The sequence below is a fragment of the Labrus mixtus genome, chromosome 12 (assembly GCF_963584025.1).
Source record: "Labrus mixtus chromosome 12, fLabMix1.1, whole genome shotgun sequence".
Lineage (NCBI taxonomy): Eukaryota > Metazoa > Chordata > Actinopteri > Labriformes > Labridae > Labrus > Labrus mixtus.
The window spans coordinates 10,280,527-10,306,393 of NC_083623.1; the positions used below are offsets into that span (position 1 = coordinate 10,280,527).

General features: G+C 40.8%; 2 protein-coding genes across 3 annotated transcripts in view; one reads left to right on the forward strand and one right to left on the reverse strand.

The window, feature by feature from the left end:
* Positions 1 to 1,844: 1,844 nt before the first annotated feature.
* LOC132984891 (reticulon-4-interacting protein 1 homolog, mitochondrial-like) lies at positions 1,845 to 11,461 on the forward strand. Its single transcript, XM_061051917.1, has 9 exons — positions 1,845 to 2,424; positions 2,522 to 2,673; positions 4,359 to 4,427; positions 5,013 to 5,137; positions 5,619 to 5,667; positions 5,799 to 5,935; positions 7,280 to 7,463; positions 9,704 to 9,799; positions 10,989 to 11,461. The coding sequence occupies exons 1-9, from the start codon at positions 2,127 to 2,129 to the stop codon at positions 11,190 to 11,192; spliced, it is 1,314 nt and encodes a 437-aa protein (XP_060907900.1). The 5' UTR covers positions 1,845 to 2,126; the 3' UTR covers positions 11,193 to 11,461.
* A 497-nt stretch (positions 11,462 to 11,958) lies between these two features.
* Positions 11,959 to 25,867, reverse strand: part of LOC132984890 (beta/gamma crystallin domain-containing protein 1-like) — a 29,918-nt gene continuing 16,009 nt past the window's right edge. For both annotated transcript variants that reach the window (XM_061051916.1, XM_061051915.1), the window contains exons 9-22: positions 25,492 to 25,618; positions 24,074 to 24,109; positions 23,301 to 23,461; positions 23,027 to 23,150; positions 22,174 to 22,319; positions 20,730 to 20,856; positions 19,921 to 19,950; positions 19,679 to 19,791; positions 18,993 to 19,125; positions 17,397 to 17,536; positions 15,745 to 15,868; positions 15,023 to 15,181; positions 13,343 to 13,499; positions 11,959 to 12,597 (exon numbers count right to left, since the gene is read on the reverse strand). In XM_061051916.1, coding sequence (XP_060907899.1) covers positions 12,509 to 12,597; positions 13,343 to 13,499; positions 15,023 to 15,181; positions 15,745 to 15,868; positions 17,397 to 17,536; positions 18,993 to 19,125; positions 19,679 to 19,791; positions 19,921 to 19,950; positions 20,730 to 20,856; positions 22,174 to 22,319; positions 23,027 to 23,150; positions 23,301 to 23,461; positions 24,074 to 24,109; positions 25,492 to 25,618 — 1,666 coding nt within the window. In that variant the 3' untranslated portion in view covers positions 11,959 to 12,508. The remainder of the gene's footprint in view (positions 12,598 to 13,342; positions 13,500 to 15,022; positions 15,182 to 15,744; positions 15,869 to 17,396; positions 17,537 to 18,992; positions 19,126 to 19,678; positions 19,792 to 19,920; positions 19,951 to 20,729; positions 20,857 to 22,173; positions 22,320 to 23,026; positions 23,151 to 23,300; positions 23,462 to 24,073; positions 24,110 to 25,491; positions 25,619 to 25,867) is intronic.

The following is a 25,867-nucleotide window of genomic DNA, read 5'->3' on the forward strand; positions in this document are numbered from 1 at the left end:
CTCTAGTACGATCTTTAAAAGATAAAACGAAATTGTGAAGAAAAAAAGTGCAAGAAACAATGTGGGGGAAAACATTGCAAATACAAATGACTGCCTCCGCTATATGATGAATGTTCTGAGCAAGAAAGACAGGAGACATTGAAGTCTACTTAGTCCAACACTGACAGCCTTTTCTACAAGGCATCAAAATGAAATTAGACTGAATCTGTATATTTTTGGAGTAACCATGTGATTTGGGCCACGGCTCCCTAGATGGAAAGGAGACCTAGAAAAGCGACATGGTGTTTCTGTGAAAGAATAACCCTCCAGAAAAAAAAAGCACATTTTAAAGACAGTAACAAAAGAATTCATTTTTTTGTGCCAGCACTAGGATTCATTAGACAGACCCACCATAATGAGCCAGCATAGACAAAGCCCCCAATTTTCCAGTGTGTCCTCTTTCCCTTGGGAGCTGTGATCATAATGACAGTGCTGTTTGTTGCCTGGTTTCATGCTGATTCATGATCACTCAGCCAAAGGCCCCCTCTTTTTCTTTCTTTTCTCACCTCTCTCACTTAGGTGTCTGGGGGAAAAGAACATCCATTCTGCATGCAGATTATTAAGCTGCATGAGACAAGTGTCACTGGATTCATCACATTTTCTCATCAGTGTATAATTAGTGATATCATGAGGTTTCCACAGATATATAACTCTGTAGAATTCTGCAAACGGTGATGTAAATTGGTCATCGGCAGGGCAGCTGTTGAGGTCAACTTGCAGTTTGCATGCCTGCTTAAAATGAAATTGCTCTCAGGTCACTTAATGCTAACATGGAATTCATGCATCATGAGGGTTTCTTGTTAATGATCACAATCCCCCAGTCAATCTTACAGATGACTAGCTAATGCCCTGTTACAACTGCACATCAACATCTGATCACGTACACATTCAAACAAACCCAACATGCATGCATAATGTTTTCTGTTGTTTGTCTTCTGCTGTTCTGTCCATTAGTGTTTGCTACGACGGCAGCTGTTACGTCCATTTGTCTTCAGCTGAGTGAGCACTCAACAGTCACTTTACTGTTGAGTGGACCTCTCAGGCGTATTGGTTTATGTGCACTTGCATTTTTATGATAATAGACAATTATTGCTACATAACGGATTTTCTTCTTAATGTACCCTGTGCCTGTCAGTTCCTTCTCCTCTAACAGCAGTACGGTTTGCTACTTTACTGCTTTCTAGTGTACCTGTAAACATATTATATTTACATTATTTCACATGTCAGAGCATGTAAAAATATATATTAAGCTGTCACCGTCATTAAAAAAGAAACCAACCACTGACACAGACAACAGTAAATAACATTAAATTCAGTTAACCAGAGATTTTTTAATTAATCTAAAAAAAAAAAAATGGGATTACATTACAGTATGTACCATAAAGGAACATACTGTACAAATATAGCATAGAGGTCACATACAGGAACAATAAAAATATTATAATAATGTATAAACAAATCTCAGGTGTAATTTGAGATTTAAAAATTGTCCAAAATAAATCAGAATTTATTACAGTTTTAAGGATTTTATTTTACTTTTGAACTTTGAGGTTTTTTATGAAACGTCAATAAAAATAAAGTATTGTAGCTTGTTTAATTATAAGCTGAAAATCAGGTCACCGTCATTTACTGTGGCAAAACAAACACACATTTAAGATAAATACAGTTTAATAATCTATACTTCACAGGTTGTTATTTTGAATCGTAGTAAGCACGTCAGAGTCACTCTCTCGTTCTATTGGCTGGAATTCTTAGCTACAGGATCGTGATTGGCTGTCGTCGTAAGTTCAGAGGTTAGCCTGCTATGTAGCATCTAGCCCAGAGAGGGGTGTGTTGTTTGCAGATATTTGCCACATTGTGAGTTAATTTTTGTCTAATGTGACACTCGGTATAACATATAACTTGCAGAAGGTGTTGTCGCTAAATCTGTTTTGACCGCTTACGTACAGTTTTGCGAATGCTTCTACCGCCGACGACTTGCTAATGTTAGCTGAGCAGTCATCTGGCTGTATGTTATAAGTGTGTCCCCCCTTTTTTTGAGTCAAAAACTGACCTTTGAGAAACAGCCAGCTGAAGGACGATTTAAAATGGGGTCTGTTAGAGCAATGGCATCAACCAGACTCCTGTGTTTGTTCAACACGAAAGCAGCATGTTCGGCCAAAACATTATCCAGGGCAAGCAGGAGTGTGTGCTTCAAGAGGCATGTCTGCAGTTCACCTTCAAGATTGCAGGGCTGCATGTCAGCCTGGGTCATTGATCAGTATGGTACTAATGAGGTGTTGAGGTACACAGAAGAACTCACCGCTCCTTCTGTCAATTCTGCCTCTGAAGTGATGATTAAAGTTCATTCAGCCAGTCTCAACCCTCTTGATGTTTCTATGAGAGGTGAGTTTCTCCTCATTGTCACCTTGTTAAAATCCTGTATCATCCTCTTTTTCCACACACACACACACACACCTCTGTTGGTTGTCTTTATTTTCAGGAGGATATGGAGCTAAATTGCTTAAACTAAGAAGGGATCCAATGTCTGTGATGGACAGTGATAGCGAGTTTCCTTTGGTCCTGGGCCGGGATGTGTCTGGTGTTGTGGTGGATTGTGGATCAGAGGTGACCCACTTTGTTCCAGGAGATGAGGTAGGAGCTGCACTGCACACCTGTGTTTCTAGAGGTTTGATGTTACTGTTTGAGTGGACAATAAGGATACAATCTTATATGGGATTTTATTTTTTTTTGTTTTAATACAGTTTATTATCTGGAAGAAAAAAAAAACACTTTATCAACATTTATACATGAATGTTTTGTGATTAATCAAGGAAATGGAAAAAACAAAAAAGCAGACAGTCCTGAAAAGCCAGCATTGTCATGAATCAGATTAATCAATCAATCAATTTTTATTTGTATAGCGTCAACTCATAACAAGTGTTATCTCCAGACACTTTACAAAAAGCAGGTAAAATAATAATAATAATAATAATAATATATTGTTTTTTTATAGCGCTTTTCTAGGAACCCAAAGACGCTTTGACAAAATATAAAACCATGAAAACAAAACAAAAGGAGGTTTGCATCTGCAGGTGAGACAGGTAGGGGGGAGGCCCGCATTCTGGGACCGTAATGTTCTCGAGGGACAGTACGGCACTAGTAGCTCCTTAAGATAAGATGGTGGCCATTTAGAGCTTTGTAAGTGAGAAGAAGGATCTTGAATTCTAGACTGTATAGGGAGCCAGTGCAGAGAAGCCAGGACAGGAGTAATGTGGTCCCTTTTCCTGGCTTCTGGTCAGTACACGAGCTGCAGCGTTCTGGACTAGTTGAAGAGTCTTTAGAGATTTGCCAGAGCACCCTGACAAAAGAGAATTACAATAATCCAATCTGGAGGTAACAAATGCATGAACTAGTTTTTCTGCATCACTTTGCGACAGGATATTCCTGATCTTGGATATATTACGAAGGTGAAAATAGGCTGTTCTTGAAATTTGCCTGATGTGATTAATCAATCAATCAACCAATCATTATTTGTATAGTGCAAGTAAGTAAGTAAGTATTATCTGGAGACGGATCAGATGAGCAAAGTTGTTAACTTCAACCCAGAGGTGTTACAAGATGATCGGCAAAAACAGAAGAAAAAAAATGAACTTATTCACATATAATTCTGACATCTTTTTCACAGAAAACCATGAAGTATTAAACAGGTTGGAAACATCTGTAGACTGGATGTCTCAAGTAAATTTGTCCTAGTTTTAAGAAGTCATAAGCCAAGTGAATTAGGAAGCATTATTCGCACACACACACACACACACACACACACACACACACACACACACACACACACACACACACACACACACACACACACACACACACACACAAAATGCAAAAAGAAAAAGTAACTATAGTTTCAAAGTTAAGGTAAATTTGTTGGTTAACTAATTTTAGTTTCTTAGTTTAAATTTAAATGTTGTCCTATCTCACTGAACTTCACTGGCAGGTCATCGTCTGTCATTCTCCTGGATGACTAAAAGCTCTTTCTGCTTGTTCATCACATGATTTTGAATCATCTACTGCTGCTGTTTCAAACTTTACTGTCTCTCTGCTGCCATTATGAGGATTCTGCTTAAATGTGAAAGAAATGTGCACTTACAGCACTCTGGTGATGACCTCTTTCCAACCGTGTAAAAACATCTCTGGATATGTCTGATGATGAGTAGGGGAACAGATGACTTGGAGCTTAACCGCTGATTAACCAGATTCAGACAGAGACGAAGACTAAGCGGGTTAATTGAGTCGCGTTCGGCGTGCTAAATGTCATGTTCGTGTTCCAGGTGTGGGCTGCTGTTCCCCCATGGAAACCAGGCAGCCTGTCTGAATATGTGGTTCTGACCGAGTATGAGGTGAGCTTTAATGTTGGAGGAGTGTCTACTAAAAATTCTAACTATAATTTGACTTTCCTGTTAATTATCCAAACTAATTTACAGTAGAGTCACATCACATCCCTGTTCAATAAAGGGTTTTTATACAACATCAGAGTGCCTCAGACTTTCAGTTTAGACTGCCTTTCCCCACTTCAAACACTGTTTGCCATCAGGACAGTCAATTATTTTATTAGCTATTTGACTTTTGTCCCCTCTTCTTGAAGAGCTCCTGGTTCCTCTACATTTTTTTGACCCAGTGCAGCACTCACTCCTACCTTTTTTTTAAATCCTAATTTAGAGAGTCTTTTAGAAAGTCTTCAAGAAGTGCACCCAGTTATGTAACCCTGCGGTGTAAAAAGTATTTAGGATTATGTTTGTTTGGTTGCAGAAGCCACTGAGGCAGCAATTTTCCGACACACAAATTGCCCTGTTTTCCTGCAATACTGTACATAATTTATTCAGCAACCCCAAGCTTGTGATGAGACTTAACTTTTGAATTGATAATTAAAAAGATTGTTGAGACATTTCTATCTTTTGACGTCGTCTTTGTGCTTGTTTATGCAGGTTTCTCTCAAGCCAAAGTCCCTGAGTCACACAGAAGCGGCATCCATCCCCTATGTAGCCAACACGGCTCTGTCTGCACTTGTTAATGCCGGTGGTCTTTGCAGAGACAGCGCTTCAAATAAAAGGCAAGCACCAGCCTGATCGTGGATAACGATGCAATGAACCCCTCTACCCCCCTCTACTTTTATACCTAGAATAAAAAGCACGAGTCTAGAATATAAGAAGTCCCTGCTTTTCTTAGAAAAGCCATCAAACGTTGAGTTTTGTCTGTAGTTTAGAGTTTCTTGCTGCCCTTTTTCTGTGTAATCAATTTAGTCGGGCAGACCTTTCATTTGATGACACACGGTTTTCCACATTCACTTTAGCTGGTCTCCTATTTCATCCTAATTGGCATCAAACTGGTTTTTAAATCGTGTTTTAACACATTGTCCGTTAAAATGGAGCCTCATGTGGAGGCGATGTCACACCATCTTGAATGTAATAGCTTCCTATCCTTCTAAAAACCCCCTCTTACCCCCCGAGGCTTCCACTTCTTTCACTAGCTTCACTTCAGTAAATCACACAGTAATTGAATGACCCTGGGCTTGCTGGGGTTTCTTCTCCTAGAGTTTTGATCACTGGAGGATCGGGAGGTATCGGAACATTCTCCATCCAGGTAAGGCAAAGGGTGTTCTGCAGAATGCGTCGGTGTGTATGTTCCAGTCTTTTCAACTCTGAATATTTCTGTTTTCTCTGTGTGTGTGTGTGTGTGTGTGTGTGTGTGTGTGTGTGTGTGTGTGCTGCCAGTTATTAAAAGCCTGGGGTGCCCATGTAACGGTTACCTGCTCCCAGAACGCCGAAGGCCTTGTTAGGGGGTTGGGGGCCGATGAGGTGGTGGACTACACGGCAGGAGATGCTACGGAGCAGCTGGAAACGATGGAGAAGTATGTGTGTTGCTGTGAAAACAGAATGCCTTTATAAGTAATAATAAGAGTAACACACTTTTTATTTTTGTATAGCGCCTTTCAGACAGGGAGGATGGTTCAAAGTGCTTCAGAATAAAAGGAAAAAAAGCGGGAAATTTCAACAGAACAGATTAAGCAAGTGTTGTGTAAGAGTGGGTCAAAATATCGAATAAGCAACGTGATATAATAATTCGATCACTGGTCACAAATGTTGGTATTTTAATAAAAAAAAAAACATGAGGCAGTGTAAGCAGGTTTCCCTGCTAATTTGGCTTGCTGAGCCACATTGAGGCTTATGTCATGGGTGAGGGTAACGTGAGTGCCAGTTAATTGGCCAAAGAACGCTTTGAGGTCAGGATAAAAGAAGACAGTAGGATAATGGCCGACAGTGGTGAAGAGAGGAAGCGGGATTAGAGGTGGAACTGGCAACAACTTGCAGTGAACATAAACACTTATCCTTCATAGGCTTTTTATATTCTTCCTTTAATCCAATATTGTAATGTATAAGTAAATGATTGTCTAGCAATCACAGAATTTGCTGTATCATGATTTTATCATGGTTGAGTTTCCACTCTTATTAATAAAGCATCATTTCGAGTCAGCACCGGTCAAAATAGAGACGCTAAAGAAAAATGGATCACCAACATCTTGGAGAATGTCCTGCTTCTCTGCTTTTAGCACACACCGCAATTTGGTCAACATCCTCCTGCCAGCACAACACAACTACTCACTGACTTGCTTTCCAGTTCCCATGGAAACCAGGACTCAAGACTGTGAGTGGACAGTGGTTCAAAACACAGAATCTAGCTCAAGCTTAAAGCAACAGCAATTGAGATGTTTTAGACATGTGTTATGACTTACTAACATTTTCTCATTTAATTATTTTCAGAAGTTGGTGTGTGTGTGTGTGTGTGTGTGTGTGTGTGTGTGTTTGAATTAATTTATTTTGTGCATTTTGTTAGAAGTAAGGACTGATTACTGATCAGTTATCTGCTTTGTGCACCTATCAGTGTTATTGTGCTGTGAATTCAGCAGAGTCTAATCTGCCATACAGAGACAGATTCACCTACATGTCTAACCTTAATCAAAATGCACTCTGCATAACAATCCACCCCCAGAACGTCTTCTGTAGCGGAGAGCATTAGGCTCACAGTTTGCTCTGTGTGTGCCCTAAACCCCCCCCCCCCCACCTGGAATGATAGAACATTTCAAACGCTCTGTAACTACGTATTTGCTGTTCAACATGTGTGTCTTTTCAGCGTTTCTCTTCTCCCCAAGGTGTCTTTCTAAGTTCGACATGTTTGGTTTTTTTTGCGCCCTCAGGTTTGACGTGATTTTGGACAACGTGGGCGGGGATACAGAGGAGTGGGCGATGGGCCTGCTCAAGCCCTGGTCTGGAGCAAAATACGTCACACTGGTGTCACCTTTACTCCTCAGCACCGATTCCATGGGCCTGCTGGACGGGGCGTTTCAGGCTGGATTCACCCTGCACAACAAAGCCGTACAGGTAAAAAAAAAAAAAAAAAAAACTTCCACGTTCTCCCCTGAATCACACACAGCTGATGTGAAAGTTTATCCTGACGTTTTTGTGGTCTGACATTCACATCCACTCGCCTCGCAAACACAACCCTTACTGCCCTGTTGTTTATTTTTATAGCATTTTTTTGAGCTTGGCATTTTTTCATAAAGCCATTGGAGCTTGGGTGTGGGCCACGGGTGCTCCCAAACTGACACGAATACTCGATCACCAGTGGCATGGAAAGACAGCTTTGTGTATTTGGTAAACACCTGTTCCAGCCAGTTGAAGGTTTTGCTTTATTTACGCTTAGATGATCAGGATCAAGTTTGGTAATAAATAAAAAAAAAAAAAAGGGAGGAAAATCATGTTAAAACTTGAATTAGCTTCACAGCGAATTCACCCTCTGCAAAGGTGAATGCTTGACTTGTAGAAATAAACCTGCAGGGTGTCATAAATCTGCCTGTGTGCAGGTGTAGAGGGAATTCTTGCATTCAGAGTTTGAGTCCCTGCGTGTGCGTGCGCCTCGTGTCATTGCATGTACACAGTGTCCCTACAGCTGCTCTGTTAGTGGAGTGAATGTGTAATGAGGGTAGTGGGTGAATAGGCGCGGACAGGGTGGAGCTGCACGAGGGACTGAGTCAAGTTGTCCTGGGCATTGCAGGCGTTGGTGTCTGCACGGCTGGCAGTGTTGGGAGTTATGTGAGTGTGCGTGTGTGTGTTTACAGCTGAACCAGCAGTATTTCGTGCAGAATTTAGTCGACCCTCTCCCCCCCCCTCCCCCCCCGGCAAATACCAGTGTTTGTGTGTTTCTTGACAAGCCTCTGGGCCCCTTTGTCTGCGGGGTAGCCAGCTGGTCAGTTTGGCGGGGCTCGGCTGCAGCAGGCACACCCTCAGAGCACCCGTCCAGCTCTGGACAGCGCGGTCACATCGCCTCGTCATCTAGGGGGAGCACAGCGCAACTGAGCCCTCTAGTGGTCAACCTGTTGGTAGCATTGAGTGATCAGGGAGAAACTGTCAAAAGATGATGTTTTTTTCTTCTTCTAAAGCAAGCAGGGATAGGGACAGATTTACCAAAGGCTAAGGAGGTGTGGCAAAGTGAAGATTTATCATGATTAAATGTCTTACTGTGTTACATTGTCAGATAAGAACATAGATAAGTTCCCTTCAGTCTCACTTTCTGTTCACAGTCACAGATGCTTCTTTTAGTACCTTTATTGGTATTGTGTGTTTTTAAAATTGGTAAACAAAATACCTTGTAGATATATAACTTAAGGACTTTAAGGAGCACACAATACACACACACACAATAGGGTTGCCTGGTAACAGTACCAGATTTTAAACTTCGACACAGGTATAGCAAAACTGAAATGATATCGACACCTGTTTCAATACCCCAGCAATAAATATAGAAGTCCTAGGAATCCAATATTTGGTCATTTCTTGTTTTTAATACCAAAAAATGCAAGCGAACTCCTGCAAACATATTTGTGCTATTTAGTCAACTCTCTCTCTCTCTCTCTCTCACTCACTCTTTCTCTCTTTCTCACAGCATCTTTTACTTAAAAATAGGACTGTTTTTTTTTCTTTAAAGCTTATCACTTAGCACTTATCAACAAATCGATCATTAACACATTGTAGACTGAACTGTTGTAAAACATGTGGTATCAAAGTATCTAACATTTTGACAACCTCAGCACACAAAGCAGTTAATTGTAGATAATGCATGATGGGAATTAGAACTACCAGAATGAAAAACTCAGCACGAGTCAGTTTCATATTTAAAATCGTTGTTAAAGTCTTTACTGCTGAACCGGACAGTTTTAAAGTCAGTCAGTTTTTATTGAATGTTTCTGTCAACTAAAGACGTGAATAGTCGTCTGTCAAATTACATTATGGATACATTTCTGATTGGGTATCAATATATTTTCTTCAGTGCAATCAATAAAGCTAGTTGTCACACAAGTTACTGTGATGGTAAACTGTCTCAACTTCAGCATCAACAATCTCTGTTCTGGTGTTTTTTCATAGCTTGGTTAGTTTTTGTAAATCTGTGTTTAATTTTTTTTTTTAATCCTGATAATGATTTACTTTTTAGAATTGTTTTTAATGAGAGTTTTGTACCCTTACTTTTTCTTGTTTTCTATCCACTCCCTAAGTTCTTTCCCACCCAGTAGATTCAGACCTGCCTGATTTCTAAATGTTCTCTACTCTCTGCTCTTTCTTCTCAGAACATAATATCTAGTGGAGTCTTCTACAGGTGGGGGTTTTATACTCCAGATGGACCCGCGCTGGACGAGATCAGCAAGCTGGTGGATGCAGGGAAGGTACTGCACAGCCTCATTCAGTGTGTCATACATGTAGGTGTGCTTCAGATGGATTTACATAAGGACTGAGTGGAAAATGGAAATCCTCTTATTTGCATACCAGTCATGGCCTGCAAGTGTAATTGATGGAGGCACAGAGATCATGCATGCTGTATGATCTTCATTCCTCCCTCATCGAATATGGACATACTGTAGCAGGCATTCCAAACATGCCTGTAATCCATGCTCTCCGGTGGCTTTGTTGCGTTGAGGGCATCACATTCCCGCTGTTCTGGTTGATGTGTGTTTCCATGATTGAGTCAGGCGCCAAAGATAGTGGAGATAGTGGCATTTTTTAAACAGTGCTGAGCAGCCATTCGTCCCTTTTGTCCCGGGGCTTACAGGCAGCAGCACACTCAGACCAGTGGCGGGAAGCTACAGACACACTCAGCCTGCACAAAACACACACACACACACTTTCTCTGCATGTCCTATTCTCAGTCAGAGAGGTGTGGATGCTTTCCAGTGTGATGCCCCTGCGTTCCCCGTTCATTGTTACCGACAAGAGATGCTGACCAGAATAACAAGCCTGGCTGCTGCTGGGGTTGTGGGACCGGCACAGGATTGTCCAGCCTCATCACATTCTGAACCCCGCCCTCACTTTGTCACATTTAATGCTATGGAAACAGAGATGATGTAGCCCTAGCTGCTTGTAGGTATTTGTTTGACCTATTAGAATAAAATATGGTGGCTATAATCTATTATTGGAAGAAACACCTCTATACAGATTAGATCTGGGTCCAGGGTATTGGAGAGAATGTAGCAGATCTACAACTTTTTAATGAATTATTCGACCTTTCAATAAAAAAAAATAATAATAATAATAATTCCAGCTATTTAAAAATGCATTTATCATTTTTGTCATATGTCTTTAGTGTAGCGATTTGTTTTCTGTGATTTAAAGCACTAAATGCATGAAGCTTATTCCCTCAGCACAGTTTATATGGCATATATTGTCATAGAAAAGTAACTGTATTTGCTTCACATTTTAAAGCATCAACACTAATTCTATTAAAGCAGTCTGTGCAAATCCCCAGCACATTACAAAAGGCCTTTATTCCTTTGTACGATGTGCTGACGGTTTAAATCTGATCTCTTGCTTCCCTTTCCTGATTTAAGCTCATGATATTCTCCCGCTGCTTCGTCACAGATCCTGCCGGTTGTGGAGGCCCAGTTTCCCTTCACCCAGGTGCCCCAGGCTTTTCAGAAGCTGGAGGAGGGCCACGCCAGAGGGAAGACAGTCGTCCGGGTGGCCGAAGAGGACGACAGGCAGGCCGAGGAGTTGGTGCAGAACTCTCCCTGTGGGACCGCAGAGTCAGAGCAGGGAGTGCAAGAGAGTGCCAAACACAACTAGAGGCGATCAGCAAAGCACCAAGAGAATTTAAGTGTTTGTTATTCTCCTCACCTCTACAAGGCTGCTGCAGACTGTATTATTCAAAGGGATCAGAGGGGGCTTCCGGTGTGCCGCGGAACACAAGCGTGTACTGCGCTTCTAATGTGTTGTTTCTGTAAAAGCGTTGTGTACTGTTCTGACAGCTTTACAAGGTGCTTGAGTTATGATGATTCCATGTAACGGTTATTTATCAACTGCACTATAATAAATACCAAACCGGTCAGAATCCAGCTGGTATAGTAATCCCAATCAGGATTTTAGAATACTTTCTGATTGGTGCGATCTATCAAACAAATAGTTCCAATTGAATTATTACACAAGCCATTTTTACACATGCACTCCTGTACATTTCTAGAAAACTGCCCCCTTTCACACATGTGCTTCACAGTGGGAGATTTCCCCCTGTGGACGGGACCTGCTTTGTTTCCATATCAGCTAACACCAAAGCGTAGATTTTTACTAGCTGATTATCTGTGTAAAGTCCAGGTGAAAAATGTGGTCGTTTGCGTTCACAAATGCAGCCCAAACCCTAAAAATGTCAGGAGTTTTGTGCATGTGTGAAAAGGGCTACAGTCAGCTCTTTTACCCTGCAGTGCCATGCAGCTAAGAAGTCAGCTCATTGTTAGCATTATCTTACTTTGCAATGCTTTTGGGGAGAAGTGAGTGAGCAGAGAAAAAACAAAGTGTGTACAGGGTGTAAAAAAACAAAGGTCACCTAAGTCTACTGTGCAATCTATTTAAGAGATTTATTGACAAAAATACTTTTATTATTCTGAAAACAGAAGAATCGTGTGCTGTCTAGTTTTTGATTAAACAAAAGGGAAAAAAACAAACATGTTTCAAGAGACACTTTTTTTGCATCGTCGTGTTGCATGCAGCTCGAGAGTAATATCTTTTATATATAATACAACGTTGCATACAAATATATGAAAAAGAGTTAACACTGTTCAAGTAAATTAACATCAGGCAAACAGATTTTTAAAACGTCAAAATAAAACTCAGTATACATTTTCCTAGTATAAGTGTAAAATATGAGGTTTTTAAAATCAGATTTCACTCTTCGTATGTTTGGTTGATTGCTTGACATTCTTACAGATGTATCACCGCTCTCTTTATTGATCCCCCATTGGAGATGGGTTGTTTTTTTTTTGTCCTCCTGCAGCAGAGGTCGATCATCTCCACGGCCGTGCGTCGTCCTTTAGCAGCTGCGTTACAGAGCGTGCCGTAGACGTGTGCCTCTTGTAGTGTTTGGGTTCCAGTTCAGCAGCGAAATGAGTTCATATAATCTCCACGTCCCACCTTTGATGCAGTTTATGAGGATCGATTGTGTTGAGAATCACTTGGTTTTTGTCGTAGTTATGACCCCCTGGAACAGACATCATTTCTCATTAATTCTTGGATCAAATTCTGGGTTGTCACATTTTTTTTTTTTTATATGTATTTTATGTTCTGCAGTTGGAATGACTGAGTATTCCTTAATAATACAAATTATATGAATATAAGTATTATGAGCATTAGAAAATAAGGTATTTTAAACATTACAAGGTTTGTTTTGAATAGTCAGTAAATGGTAATATTTACAACATTCAGTCTTTGATATATCTGTTCCAGAAATGTGAAGATGAAAGGTGATTTCAAGCGTTGAAGAGTAGTAAATGAGTTTATATGCTAACATCTTTTAGTCCACAAGGTGTCACTAATGGACAGTGATGCAGCCAGGCCCACAGGCAGCATATAAGTGCTTTAGGTGGTTACTCCTACAGTTCTGTTAGTACAACTGTCTTGGTTTGAATAAAGGTGAAACATGTTTTTACATAAGTGTATTCATAGGTAGCAGTCATATAGAAATACGTATGCAGATTTCTTAAATGTCCTTGTGTTTGCAGACGGTTTAACTTCTCAGTCTGAGAGACACTAAAGTGTTTCACAACTTAAATTTCTCCACTGTGATCATCACCATGTTTAAACACTTGAATCCCCCTGTGGTAAACTCATCCCAGTTCATTCTCCTGATTAAATCTACAATCCAGCGTCATCTACAAAAATGATGAATAGTCTAAGGTTTGAAACACAAATGACGATGCTATGCTTTGCCATGTATGCATGCTCACCTTTGACCTCCAGGACCAGATCAGCGGTTGGAGTGTAGCGGATGAAGCCCTCAGGTGTGATGCTCCAGCGGTGGTTTTGTGGCTCTGGGTTGAGACCTACTCGGCTTCCTGCCATCGTGACACTTCCACTGGGGCTCAGGCAGCACTCCTCCAGCAGCTGAACACACAGGTAGGGAAGGAGAGCACTGTAAGTATTACACTGAACATGGGGGTTGAAACACGATCAATGGAGCAGTGATTCATAAGATCAGAAAGGTGTGTGCTTTTTAAAAGACTTTGGTAAACGAAGACCGGCTGAGGTTAGGCTTCTTTGTGCAAAATATAGTTTATGTCACAAAACTCCTTTTTATAATTCTGTTCTACAGGCATACATGGACGTTATTAAATCTTCAAATTCAGTTTTCTCCTACGGTGAACTACTAAGTTTGCACACAAAACAAGAAACACACACAGATGGCCTTGGGTTCAGCTGCTTCAATGGAGCTTTGGAGCCTGACTGATAAATCGGCCGATCTGAGCATATCCAGTGACTATCGGCCAATTTTATCACAGATATGTTCCGATATTACTATATTTATTCCCCAGTCAAATAGCCTTTCATTTGCGTATCACTATTACACTGGCAGCTCTCTTTCTGGCTTTCAAAACCGAGGATTACAACAAGCACTATTGTAATGGAAACATTTTGCCAGTGAGAATTTGAACAAAGACCCAATCATCTTTGTACGGTTTCTCCTTCCTGCAACTTCTTGTAGGAATAAAACCTCACAGAGTGTATCATGGTGACCACACTGCAGAGTAGCTCAAATGACATACAGAACGATGTCTGCGTTTAAACACGTCAAGGAGGAAACAACAATATTGACAAGCTCCCGTTGTAGGAGATAAGCAGTTTAACACAATCAACCTAAACAGTAAACGAGCAAAGAGTCGTCCTAGTAGAAATCAAAGTTCATGCAACATCCTCTAGAATCACATAATACTTACATGCCTGTTAACCTAAAACAGTATTCATTTAAATGTCACACAGTTCATAACAGAATTATTTTCACACGTCTGCTAAATACATTTTTTCCCATTACACTATCACTCTCCAGAGTGTCAAACGATGACACATGTACATGCAGAGTTACTCTCCAGTTGAGTGACCATCTTGTCTTCATTATACTGTGCATCTTTTCCATGTTTCAAGTGTTAATTGCATTTGAGGGATCAACGCAATGAATGTATCTATCTATCTCTATAGATCTAACTTACCGAAGATCGGAGAAAGATATCGGCCGATATATCGGTATCGGATTCTTTGTCTACCCAATATCGATATTGGTCACAAAATCCCATATCAGTCAGGTCCCTAGTTTTTATAAACTGTCATGCAGCAGTAGAGGCTTTTATAACACACAGGTGAAGAAAGATCAATCATTTTGTTGTCGGTTTGTATGAGAAGCAGATTTGACCATTTTAGAATTGTGTATATTGCATTTATATTTGAAAACCAAAGGCTGTGTATTAAAGTCTACACCAGAACGATGTTGCCTTGATGTGTTTGGCGGTTTAAGGAAGTGTCTTGAGATTGGACAAGCAGATGTTAAATGTTTGTAAAAAAAAAAGCTGCAAATGAAGCTTCTTTAAATAAAACTTTTGACACGCTGTACAGACGTAGAACGTTTCTGCGGGTACCTTGCAGTGAAGATGTCCGTTCTGATAGAGCCAGATCTGCTCGAACCCGTCTGTCTCCTCTGTTTCTTGGATCCTCATCAGTTTGACATCATCCAAATCTCCGGTGAGCGACATCATGAGCCTTGTCTGTCTGTTTCTTATTCGGAAGTGCACTTGTTTCTGCTCACAGAACACACAGAGCCAAACACACACAGGATCAGCACTTAGTGAATTACAAGGTAAGGATAGTTCTCTGACCATGCAAAATAAGATCTTAAAGACTTTGGCAACATTGAAATCATTTTGTAAGGCAGCTGTATTCATGCTCAAACCACTAAGGTAACTATTATATGATTAAGAGATGTATGAGAGCATATGAAGATGTCTCACACTGTGACTTCATCAGCTGAATTCTCTGGTTTTTACTTCAATCTTTCCTAATTCTCCATCAGCCTATTAAACCTTAATTACACCTTGGTGAATAGAATATCTGCAGCTGAAATTATGTTCTTTTACAACGACAGAAAGTAGGCTGTCAATGTGGAGCTTTTAACTCTATCCATCAAATAAGAGCTGAAGTTTTGTTTTGCTCATGTTTTAAGACAAAGCAAGACGACACAGCTGTTTAACAGATGGAAGGTCGTTAGGAGTGCAAAAGAAATACTTCAGCCACTTTGGCATGCTCCATTTACTAATGCAGGGAACTGAAAGTGTTGTATCCGTCGTAGAGAGTCAGCATGTACCTGAAGAAGAGGGCGGAGGGAGCCAATTTTCCTCCAGTTGCTGAACTGATGCCAGTCAGGAATCTCACCAGGTTTCAGCAAAATCTGAGCGCCCCGATAGTTGATTTCCTCATACAACACCCACCTGGATAAGGCGAAATGAAAAGACACGGTCATGATTTATATCCTTACCCGACCTTTACAAATGAAATAAGACATACAGAATGTTTACTGAACTTTTCTTTATTAGCATTTTGACTTGCCTGAGTAGCATGCTCAAGGTAATTACTTACGCTATATTGTTTTTTTTCTTTAATGGAGAATTAGGGCTGATGTGATAAACTTTGTTTATTTGAATATTTTTTATGGTTATTTACTTATTCAGGTTAAAACTCTTAATGTTCAGTTGAAAGTGAGACAAGAAAAATATTTGATGGATTTTCTTGTCTTCACTTACTCCTTTCTTTTGTTGATGCTGATTTCTCTTTTTTTGGTGTGTGTATGTGTGGGGAAGGGGGAGGAGGCTTTTGCGTCTTTATTGGTGAGACAGGACAGTGGACAGCCGAAAATCAGTGGGGGAGAAGGTGGGGAACGACATGCTGAAAAGGGGCCTAGAGTCGGACTACAGCCTCTGCATGTTGCACCAACAATCACGCCACCGCCCCCAACACCCCCCCCCCTCCTGATGCTGGTTTCTGCATTTGGAAAGCTGATAAAAGCTAAATAAAGGTAAACAATCCAATAAATCGTAATGCAGATCTTGCGTTGAGTAAGACCAGGCTGTCTAACTTGTGGTGCTGGGAGGAACAATGTTTGCTTCTGACTTGTGGTTGTATTTTTCAATCCTCTCTCTCCCCTGCAGCACTGTGCCTGATTCAATCATTTCGAAATGTGCTGAGCTTCTACCCTTCCAATTTCGCTGCGACACTGAACGTTGCTTTTAGCTCGACGACTCGCCTCTCTGGCTGTTTGCCCGTCTCCCCTGCTGCAGGAATGTGCCACTCCAGAGACAGTTCTGGCTCACTGTGAGCCCTTTATTTCCTCACCATGGGCTCACACCTACAGTCTAAATCTCCCACATCAGCAGCAGGTTTCCATCACTGCTCACTCTGTCAGTCTTCTCAGAGAAGATGTGCAGACTTTGCAATCTGTATTTGAATCTATGAAACATCATGTCTGAGTTTACAGGCGAAAGTACTGCCAGTTCAGCAGACTCAAACAAGATTATCTCCGCAGAAACATCTTCACATTCTCTCAACACCAAACCTGCATGAATACTTTTTTAAAAAAGATGTCAAATAACCTCCTCCTGTTGAAAATAACACAAAGCTCATATTTAAGACACAACACCTCCACTCTGCTTCTTTTATTATCTACATTTGCTTTGCTTTGTCTGAGGAGATTGATCACTTCTGAGTTATTGTTGCCTGTTAGGAACTAGAAGCCTGAACACATTAATATTGATGAGTTTAATTTCAAAGGAGTTTAAAACAACTTCAGGGAACTAAATGAGCTCTGTTCTGTTGAATGCTTTTGACTGCCAAGTGTGTTCTCTTCCCAGCACAAACAAACTGTTACACATGAACCTGTCAAACTCACACCATGAGGAGAACCCAGAGGACAGCAGCTTTACATCACAGCGAGTAACCACACAGCAGCTGGATCGTACTCACATGCCTCCTTCCACTAACACGGACTGGACTCTGCTGCAACCTGCATCCAGCTGAAGGTTGACCGACCCATCCGTCAGCACCACTCTCTTCCCACGCAGACCAACCCGCTCGAAAACAGTGACGGCAGGCAGCGAGAACTCCTGCCAGGAGGAGAGAGAGATTATTATGTAAGCGGAGTGAGTGAGTGAGTGAGTGAGTGAAGGGCTGAGGTCCTGCTGGAAGAATTCAAAGTAACTTTGGGGTTACCCAGGAAACACAGCGCATGCTCACATCAGGGATCACTGTGACCGATAGCTTCTTCTTTAAAATGTATGTAAAGCACTCTGAAGCTGCCAGTGTGTGAAATGTTACCATGGAACTAAATCTGCCCCCTTGTTTAAAAGAGTGGAGGCTGTTAAGTCGGATAAAGTCGCAGGTAGCTCACATATTGAAATAGTGTTGCAATATATGTTGCTATATCTTTGACTTTCACAATTTAGAGCCCAAATGATGTTTAAGTTGGTTATTGTAGTCACGTCAAAACGTTAGCCCAGACATACAAAGTAATAACTTTTACATTCAACTTGATATTTTTGACCGCCCTGGGTAAGTGAAAACACAACTCTGACAATTATCAGCTTTAAAGCCTTCATGGCAACATTATTCACAAACAGTAGCCTTTTGACTCTTCCAGCAGACATGCGTCAACATTACCTGCCACTTCGAGTCACGATTCTGATCACCTGCAAAATTAGTTTGGCCCTATTTTACGTGTGACAACTCCTGAGGATACAATTAAGCTCTTCGGCTAATGAGGAGCCAGGAGTTTATAGCTGCTGGCTCTTTCAGCGGCTGGCTTGTGCATTTGTTGGCTCTTTAAATGCTGCAGTGTTCAGAAGCTAACTTTATCTGTTTGACACTGCGTATGAAGCATGCAGGGTTTTATCAGAGTTTTATCACTGACAGTAACTGCCTCAGAGTGTGGAAAGTGAACCACAACAGAAAAGTTCAGGGATGGACCTTGAAACCTTATAATACAACTGAAAGACACCAAAGAGTTTAGAGGGTTAGTTTTACTTTAGGTACCACTTCAAATGAAGCAGAACCAGGTGATCTATGTCAGTACAGAAACTCCATCATCTTTACATCTCATAGTCTGTTTACAAGTCACTGTTAGAAATATAAAAAAACAAAATATTGAGCATTTTGTAGCAGAAACTGTGCAAAGCCTTATAAAGAATGCCTCAAGTGATGCCACTTAAGTCAGTGCTGGTTTGGGCAAGTTTTGAAGTGAAAAGAATGTGGTGGTGGGTAGTTAGGGTAGCAAACACAACACCTTATTTCTGAGGCTCCTTAGGTGATATTATAACACAGCCAAAACTCAGACCTTACTGTTGGTCAGGTTGGAGTTTGGGTATTGTAGTCCAATGTATTGCAGGTTTAATACAATCCATGGAGTAAAAGAGATACTAATCTCTGGTTTTTGCTATTTCATTTTAAACCCATCATGAGTCTGACATCGATATATATTAGCACAACACTAAACCTGTGGCGCGTTCAGTAAGTGTTTTCTATGACCAAAGAGTAAAATAAAGACAGGAAAAAAAAACAACTCACAAAGCCAGTAATTTGTAGTGACTGGATGGAGGAGCTGGTGTTGAAAAAGCCCATCGCTCTCAGATCTGGGTAGCTCCCCACCTCTAACACGTACATCCTCCCAGAGAAATCCTGACCCTCGAATGCCAGCCAGCTGAAAGTAATATGCATAAATACACACACACACGCACACGCACACGCAAACACGTGAAGAGCACAGATTATACCCATGTTCATGTGAATGAGGAAAGATGACCTTTCTAATTTCAATGTAGACATTTAATTACATTATATAGCACACAGTGAATTCCAATATGCAGACGATGCTACATTATTCATGATATGATTAAAGATGAACTGCATACTCTTTTCACTTCTATGCACAGGACTGGGCAATATGAAAATGAATACTGATAATGAGTTGTAAAAATGTAAGACAGAGCAACCACTGATACCATGAGGGACATTTTCCCTTGTCTGAGGAGATCTGTGGAGCAGTGACAGCCTGTGATAGATTCTGACAACCAGAAGCATGAATATTTTCTGTGATATGAGCAACATGCAGCTTATATTACATCACCGTTGAGGGAATCATAAAGTGCCTATTTCCTGCTTGCAATCAGCTTCTACATGGTTGTGTTTTAAATACCTTCAATCCAGCTGATCACACAATAACTACATATTATCATTCATATTATCAAACTCACCTGCCGGCCAGGACCTTGCACGACGCCACAGTGGAGCCGTCCTGCAGGGAGGACACGCTGTCCTCCAGAGCAAGGACGGTCCCTTGGAAACCAGGTTCAGAGAAAAGCTGCACCTGAGGCACAAACAGCAAGACAAAAGAGGCTGAGTCATCCATCCTGAACCTCCTCACATACTTCATCAGGTAAGACAGACATGGTCGCAGCAAGACTAGATTGTTATTTGATGCTTTTCAAACACCTACCTTAAACTTGGCGGCATTCTCAAAATCACCCTGAAAGGAAACAACAGCATAATGAAGCTCATTAAGATCACTGAAACACATGAAAAGCAATTTAAAACAGATCTTATTTGCATTGTTATAGCTTAACTCCAGCTGTGGGTAATGTGCAAAGATGGGTACAATAATGAACAAAAAAGTCCTTATTATTATTTATTTTATTTGGAATTAAAGCTGATTAACGAACACTATTTAGGGTCTTGGTTTCTTGTGCATTCGGCCTTTAAACCTCTGAAAGAAACTTTGTCAAAGACTTGAATGTAGCTGCAACAACACATACGACTTGAATACTTTGTCTATTCATCATCATCTGCTTTGAAATTGAAGTAGCCTGATGATGACTCACCCCCCTGATCTCATAAGAATTCACTCTCAATCTTGTGACAAACATTTTCCTCGGTTACACAGTAGGGGTCGTATCATTCCCGTGCTCCTACTCTCTCTACTCTACTGTTCAGCTTGTTTGAGGGGATTCCTGCTCTCTGTCTTCAATGTAGTTTTGGTCACAGGCATGTGGGTGTTGTGATTAGTCACATGAAATGAAAGCATTTGGTTAGCCACTCTGGGAAGAACAAAGGGGAAGTGAGAATACAGCCAGCTTTTTCCTATTGCAAAACTGCAAAAATGATTCATCACAGGATGGTTAAATGACAAGTAATGAGGAGAATGAAAAAAAAAAAAACCCTTAGAGATCAATAAATATGAGGGGCGATGTATTTAATTAGTGCAAAAACATAAAGATGTTATAACTTTGTCTGAGTCACGCATCTTACCAGCACAACAGGCATTGCTGAGGCCACTCTGGGCTGAAGCGCCCCCCAGTCCTCCGGGCTTCCATACAGTCCCTTTTCCAGGATGTAAGACTCTCCACAAAAGCCGGGCTCCTCAAACACAACCCATCTGAGAGACAAAACAGAAGGATAAGCAACCTTTTATTTTTGCACTGATTTTTCAGAATTCCACCTTCTGTCTTCTCACTTAATCTAAATTTTAGAAAGAAAAAAAAACAAAAACGTTTTTTCATGCACACAAACTTGCTCAAAAAATAATTTGTAGTTTTACAGTCAAAAATGTAGTTCATTTACAATCAACAACTCTTTGTCAGAGTCCTAGTTGATAATATAACCAAACAGGAAGGCATCTCGAGCAGTTATGCACAACATGTACAGTCATGGCAAGTGTGTGTATGCTTTGGGAATCTGTTTGTTTGTGTTTTGATGTGGTAAAGTTTGGGTATGTCTGCTCGGGGACAAACGCGGCCTGTGTTTGCGTTAAAGCGGTCTGTGTCTGCGTCTTGACGTGCTAGACTACAAACAAGTCCCTCTCAGTGACGCTAAAAGAACACACAAAGCCATCACAGGCTTAAAGGGACAGGCAGCGAAACATGGGCGAGGCTGTGAAGGCTAATAACAGGCTAGCTGCACGGCAAGAATAACTCTCAGTTGTTATGGGAGTCCTGTCTGCCAGAGAAGGACGAAATGTTCCAATCCACATTATTCATCATTTTGCCGTCCCCTTGGGAGAGCAACACTCGGCGTGTTATTTTCTTGCTGTGATAGGAATCATAATTCTCCTTTTTACTAATTGCTTAATTGATTGTAGCATAAACTAACAGAAACACGTGTGGAATACAGCCAGCACTAAGATCTTTTCCTACAGCATGTCACATTACAGATGATAAGATAAAAGAACACACCGAAAGAGAAACAACATTCCTTGTAAGCAGCGTTGTTCAGACGTCTAGGAACTCCACCTTCACACCCTGCACTCTTTACCATCAGTTCCCACTGCAGCAGGGTGTGAGGCAGAATGCTAACATGACATGCTAACATGACATGCTAACATGACAGGGAAGTGAGGTGTGGCAGACAAAACATTAGTGTACAAGGTATTCTGTCTCGACCTGTCAGCATGGGCGCGGCCGCTTCACCACTGCACACCTGACGTAAGACAGAATGCCAATAAAATGCACAAGACTTCACTGGAAAGCTCAAAGTAATTATCAGTTTGGAGCACAAAAATGCATCATAAACATTGTACTTTTAGCCGAACAGGTAAGGACTCAAGCACACTGAGGAATTTGAATAAACAAAAACAGATTTTATTTACTTGCGCAGGTGGAAGAATAACTCTGTAAACTGCCAAATCTTTTGTTTGCATCACCGCTGTGACAGCTGTGAGAGGTTAGTTAAGGATAAGAAAATACTTGTCACTCACACTCCGCCGATGACATCAATAGACTGCGTCTTCACGCCGTAGCCCGTGTCGTCCACGTTGATGACCGGCACCGATAGGTCAATGTTGACGCCAAGATTTCCGAAGTTTCTGTCGCTGAACATTTTTAAGTGTGGAGACAGGAAGTCCTGTAACCAAAATAAAAAATCTGAAGTAAATAACACCAAGAAAAATGAGTGCCTAGCATGTAGCGAGAAGTCAACAGGACTCCACGGCAATGGTTCTCTAACATATTTCAGCTTTCCTAAATATTGTAACAGAAAAACTGCCATCGCTCTTTGCCTTGCTATGGGCCCAACTCGTGTTTTGAGAAGCACTGCTCAAAGGTTGGACTTGTTAACAAGTTTACAGAAGATATTTCGCAAAAACTGATGGGGTTGGCTGGTTTATGAAATGCTGAGCCATTCCAAAGCCAGCCAGCTGTAAGTGATGTATAGTTGAATCTGTAGCCACTGCTTCATAAACACACAACTTTATTGTCTTTGCACATTTCATTTACTTTTTTGTTCAATACAGTTAGTTTCATGGATCAATTTTCCAATAAAAAAAACAGCAGGAAGCCTCGAGCTTTCTCTGTAAACCCTAAAAACAGTCAATAATGTGAGTTTATGAGGGAAGGTCTTGGTCTCCCTTGGTGTGCATGGACACATTTTTTCCATTCCTACAACAATAAACTTTTCTCAGGATGACAGAGAATCGTTTTTTAGGGCAAATTCTGCTCCCCAAGGCACAATTTCAGATGTACACCACTTCTCTCCCTCCTATACTCTGGTATAATAAAAGCTAACTTTGGTCATATACAGTGTAGAGTTAGTTCATCTTCTCTGGTACTCACAGACAGTATTGGTCTCAGTGACAGGAGCGGTCCTGAGCCTCCCCAGTCGCTGCAGTCCAGGTACTCTCCCTCCTCCAGGATGTACTGCTGGCCCTCAAACCCAGGGTGGCTGTAGCCCACCCAGCTGTTAAGAAAGATATGCTACAATGTTAGAGTCGACTTCTAATGCCAAAATCAGCGACCGGCAGGAAAAAGTTGGTACTGAAGTTAGTATGCCTCAAGACAGGGATACCACCAAACTTTATCTTTTGCAAGCACAAAAAAAGAGACTCACAGTCCTCCGATGATCTTTAAAGAAGCAGCCGATGTCATTTTCTTTGAATCAGGGTTTACTCCATCTGTAGCATCGTCTCCTTCACTCTCACAAAAGCTGAAAACATCACTGTCGACTTCCAAACAGGAGCCCTGAAAGCCAGGCTCGTCATACACCATAGCCTTTAACAGACAAAAAAAAAACACATCTTACATAAATATGACTCATAATTTATAATTGGTAAGTGGATTGACTGCATTTAAAATGATTTGGTTTTAAAGAAAACACTTAAGGTGGTCACAGCAGTAGTTGTATTGAGTTATGTTTTATTTCTAGATGAATATTGTTGTGAAAAAAGTAACGACTTTGGACTGACAGCCTTGGATATTCTTCAGTTAAATATTTCTGAGCACACTCTCTGAAGAGAGTGGATTTCAGTGATTTCAGCCTTGAATGACTGATAACTTATAACACTATAAGTTGAGTCTCTCTTAACATTCATTCTGAGGTCTCAACATGGCTGCTGTCAAAACACTCTGTGGTCGGTTAGACTGGAAAATTCCTCGACAATGCATCTACTTTTGGCTTGAAAGGCCGTAAGACAAACACAATAATTAACAGAAAATTGGTCCAAAGAATTTAACGCACACTGTAGGCAAGCTTTTGTAAGACATGTTTACCCTTCATGTACTAATCAGAGTTACTCTTTTTGTTACTTTGCAAAGTGAAGACTCGTAGTGCTCACATGAACATTCAGCACATGCAACATACGTACAAGTGAAGTTAAGTCTTACCTTGACTTCATCAGGATTTTCCACTTTGAAACCACCCTGAAACACATCACAAAATCATCATTAACAACATTTTAAATTAATAAATCAATGCACACTGAAAAAAAAACAACAAGCCGGTCAAAAAAAGCACAATGAGTTATAGTTCCCTGAAAATGACATTGACAAATCTGCTCATCAAAGACGTGGTGCAAAGAAATGAAATGAATACAGAAAATGAGTCATTGTGTGTTGCTAATTAATGCTAATTTCAACACTGGCAGCTCGCTCACTCAGAGAGTCAGGCAAAGGTTATGCACATAAAGAAAAATGGATTACAGAGTCACAATAGAGAATGAGTTTTGACATTTGTTCATGCAGGATAACAGTATAATATATTAAAAGGGATATTTTACTGATTTAAATGTATCAATCTGATGAGGTATATTTTATTAAAATTCCTGTAATTGACAATGTTCTCTGTGTCTTTAGGGGCTTAGATCCAGAATGGCTGCAAACTTTGTTTTTGTTCTGGCCACCAGTGCCATCTTTTGACAGGGTTTGTGGTTTAGAAGATCTGTGGACTATTCCAGTCTGGAAGTCTAGTTCTGGCCTTTGCTTTTATAGACAACAAAAATTGCGGGGGGTGGGGGGGGTTTATGGACGAAGGAAAATTATGCAGCAGTCTGGCTCATTTGGCAGATTCAGCTGTATACGTATCTTAGTTTGTGGCTGAAGCAGCAAGGCCAACACAAAGAAGCCAAGCCTGCTCTCATTTAAGATAGCACATTACAAACAGAATATTGAAGATTCAGAGGGGAGCAGACACAAGAATGAGACCAAAGACACATTAGAGGACATCTGAGGCTAACTTTAACTATTAACTTTAGCATGCTAACAAGTAGTTTTTTGTTCAGGGTGTTTACTTTCTTATTTGGGTGTATTAGAATGCTGAATGATGGCTAATTAGCACTAAACCCAATGTTCTAATGACTCTGATGCTAATGCCATTAGCTTAAAGGTATCTGGTAAAAACACAGACTTTGACTTATATTTTGACTTGACGATGGCAGTAGATGGAAAGTCTGGTGGCCTGTAATGTAATAACTCTTTTATAGGGGAGCGTGAGTATGTGTTTACCAGATAGCATGGCAATCAATCCAACAATTGTTATGACAATGACAGGATGAGAAGTCAGGACTTCAAGATTCATCCTCGGGGTAACATGAATGTCTGCAGCAAGTTGCATTCATCCATGCATTGACCTAAGTCATCAGCACGTTTGCTTAAATTTGTCGATAACTGTAATCCGGATGGCAGAGGTGGGAAGACAAACACTGCAGTAGTGTCATCATGACAGTAGCACAGCTAAAAATAGCAACTAATCACATTCAGCAAACATGCACTGCACTGTACACAAGGCATTGCACATAAATACTCACAATTTTTAATGGTCTAATAGATCCGACAAATGGTGATTGGAAGCCCCAGGTCTCAGGGAAAGGAAACACTCCTGTCTCCAGCACACCTACCATGCCCTGAAAGCCAGGGTCACTGAACACCAGCCACCTGAAGGAAAGAGGAACATCCACATGACATGCTAATTAAGCAAAAAGGCCCTGGTGGATTATGCTTACCTATGCCCGTGCAGTTTTAAAACTACTGTGAGTCATGACATCGCAGGGCTTGTTATAAAACAGAAAAATTGAACCAACTCGCTGACTCTTATGTGCAATAACTTCGCCTAAGGTATTACTAGGTCAGAGCAGTCTGTTCTTTATTTCAGTTTTTCATGTCTACCTCATACATGAGTAGCGG

Bases quoted from the DNA above. Each gene is read 5' to 3' on its own strand.
- LOC132984891 (XM_061051917.1), top strand. From the start codon at position 2,127: ATGGGGTCTGTTAGAGCAATGGCATCAACCAGACTCCTGTGTTTGTTC. The intron at 5,668-5,798 runs GTAAGGCAAAGG...GTGTGCTGCCAG, and splicing joins TCGGAACATTCTCCATCCAG to TTATTAAAAGCCTGGGGTGC. The intron at 7,464-9,703 runs GTAAAAAAAAAA...CTTTCTTCTCAG, and splicing joins TGCACAACAAAGCCGTACAG to AACATAATATCTAGTGGAGT.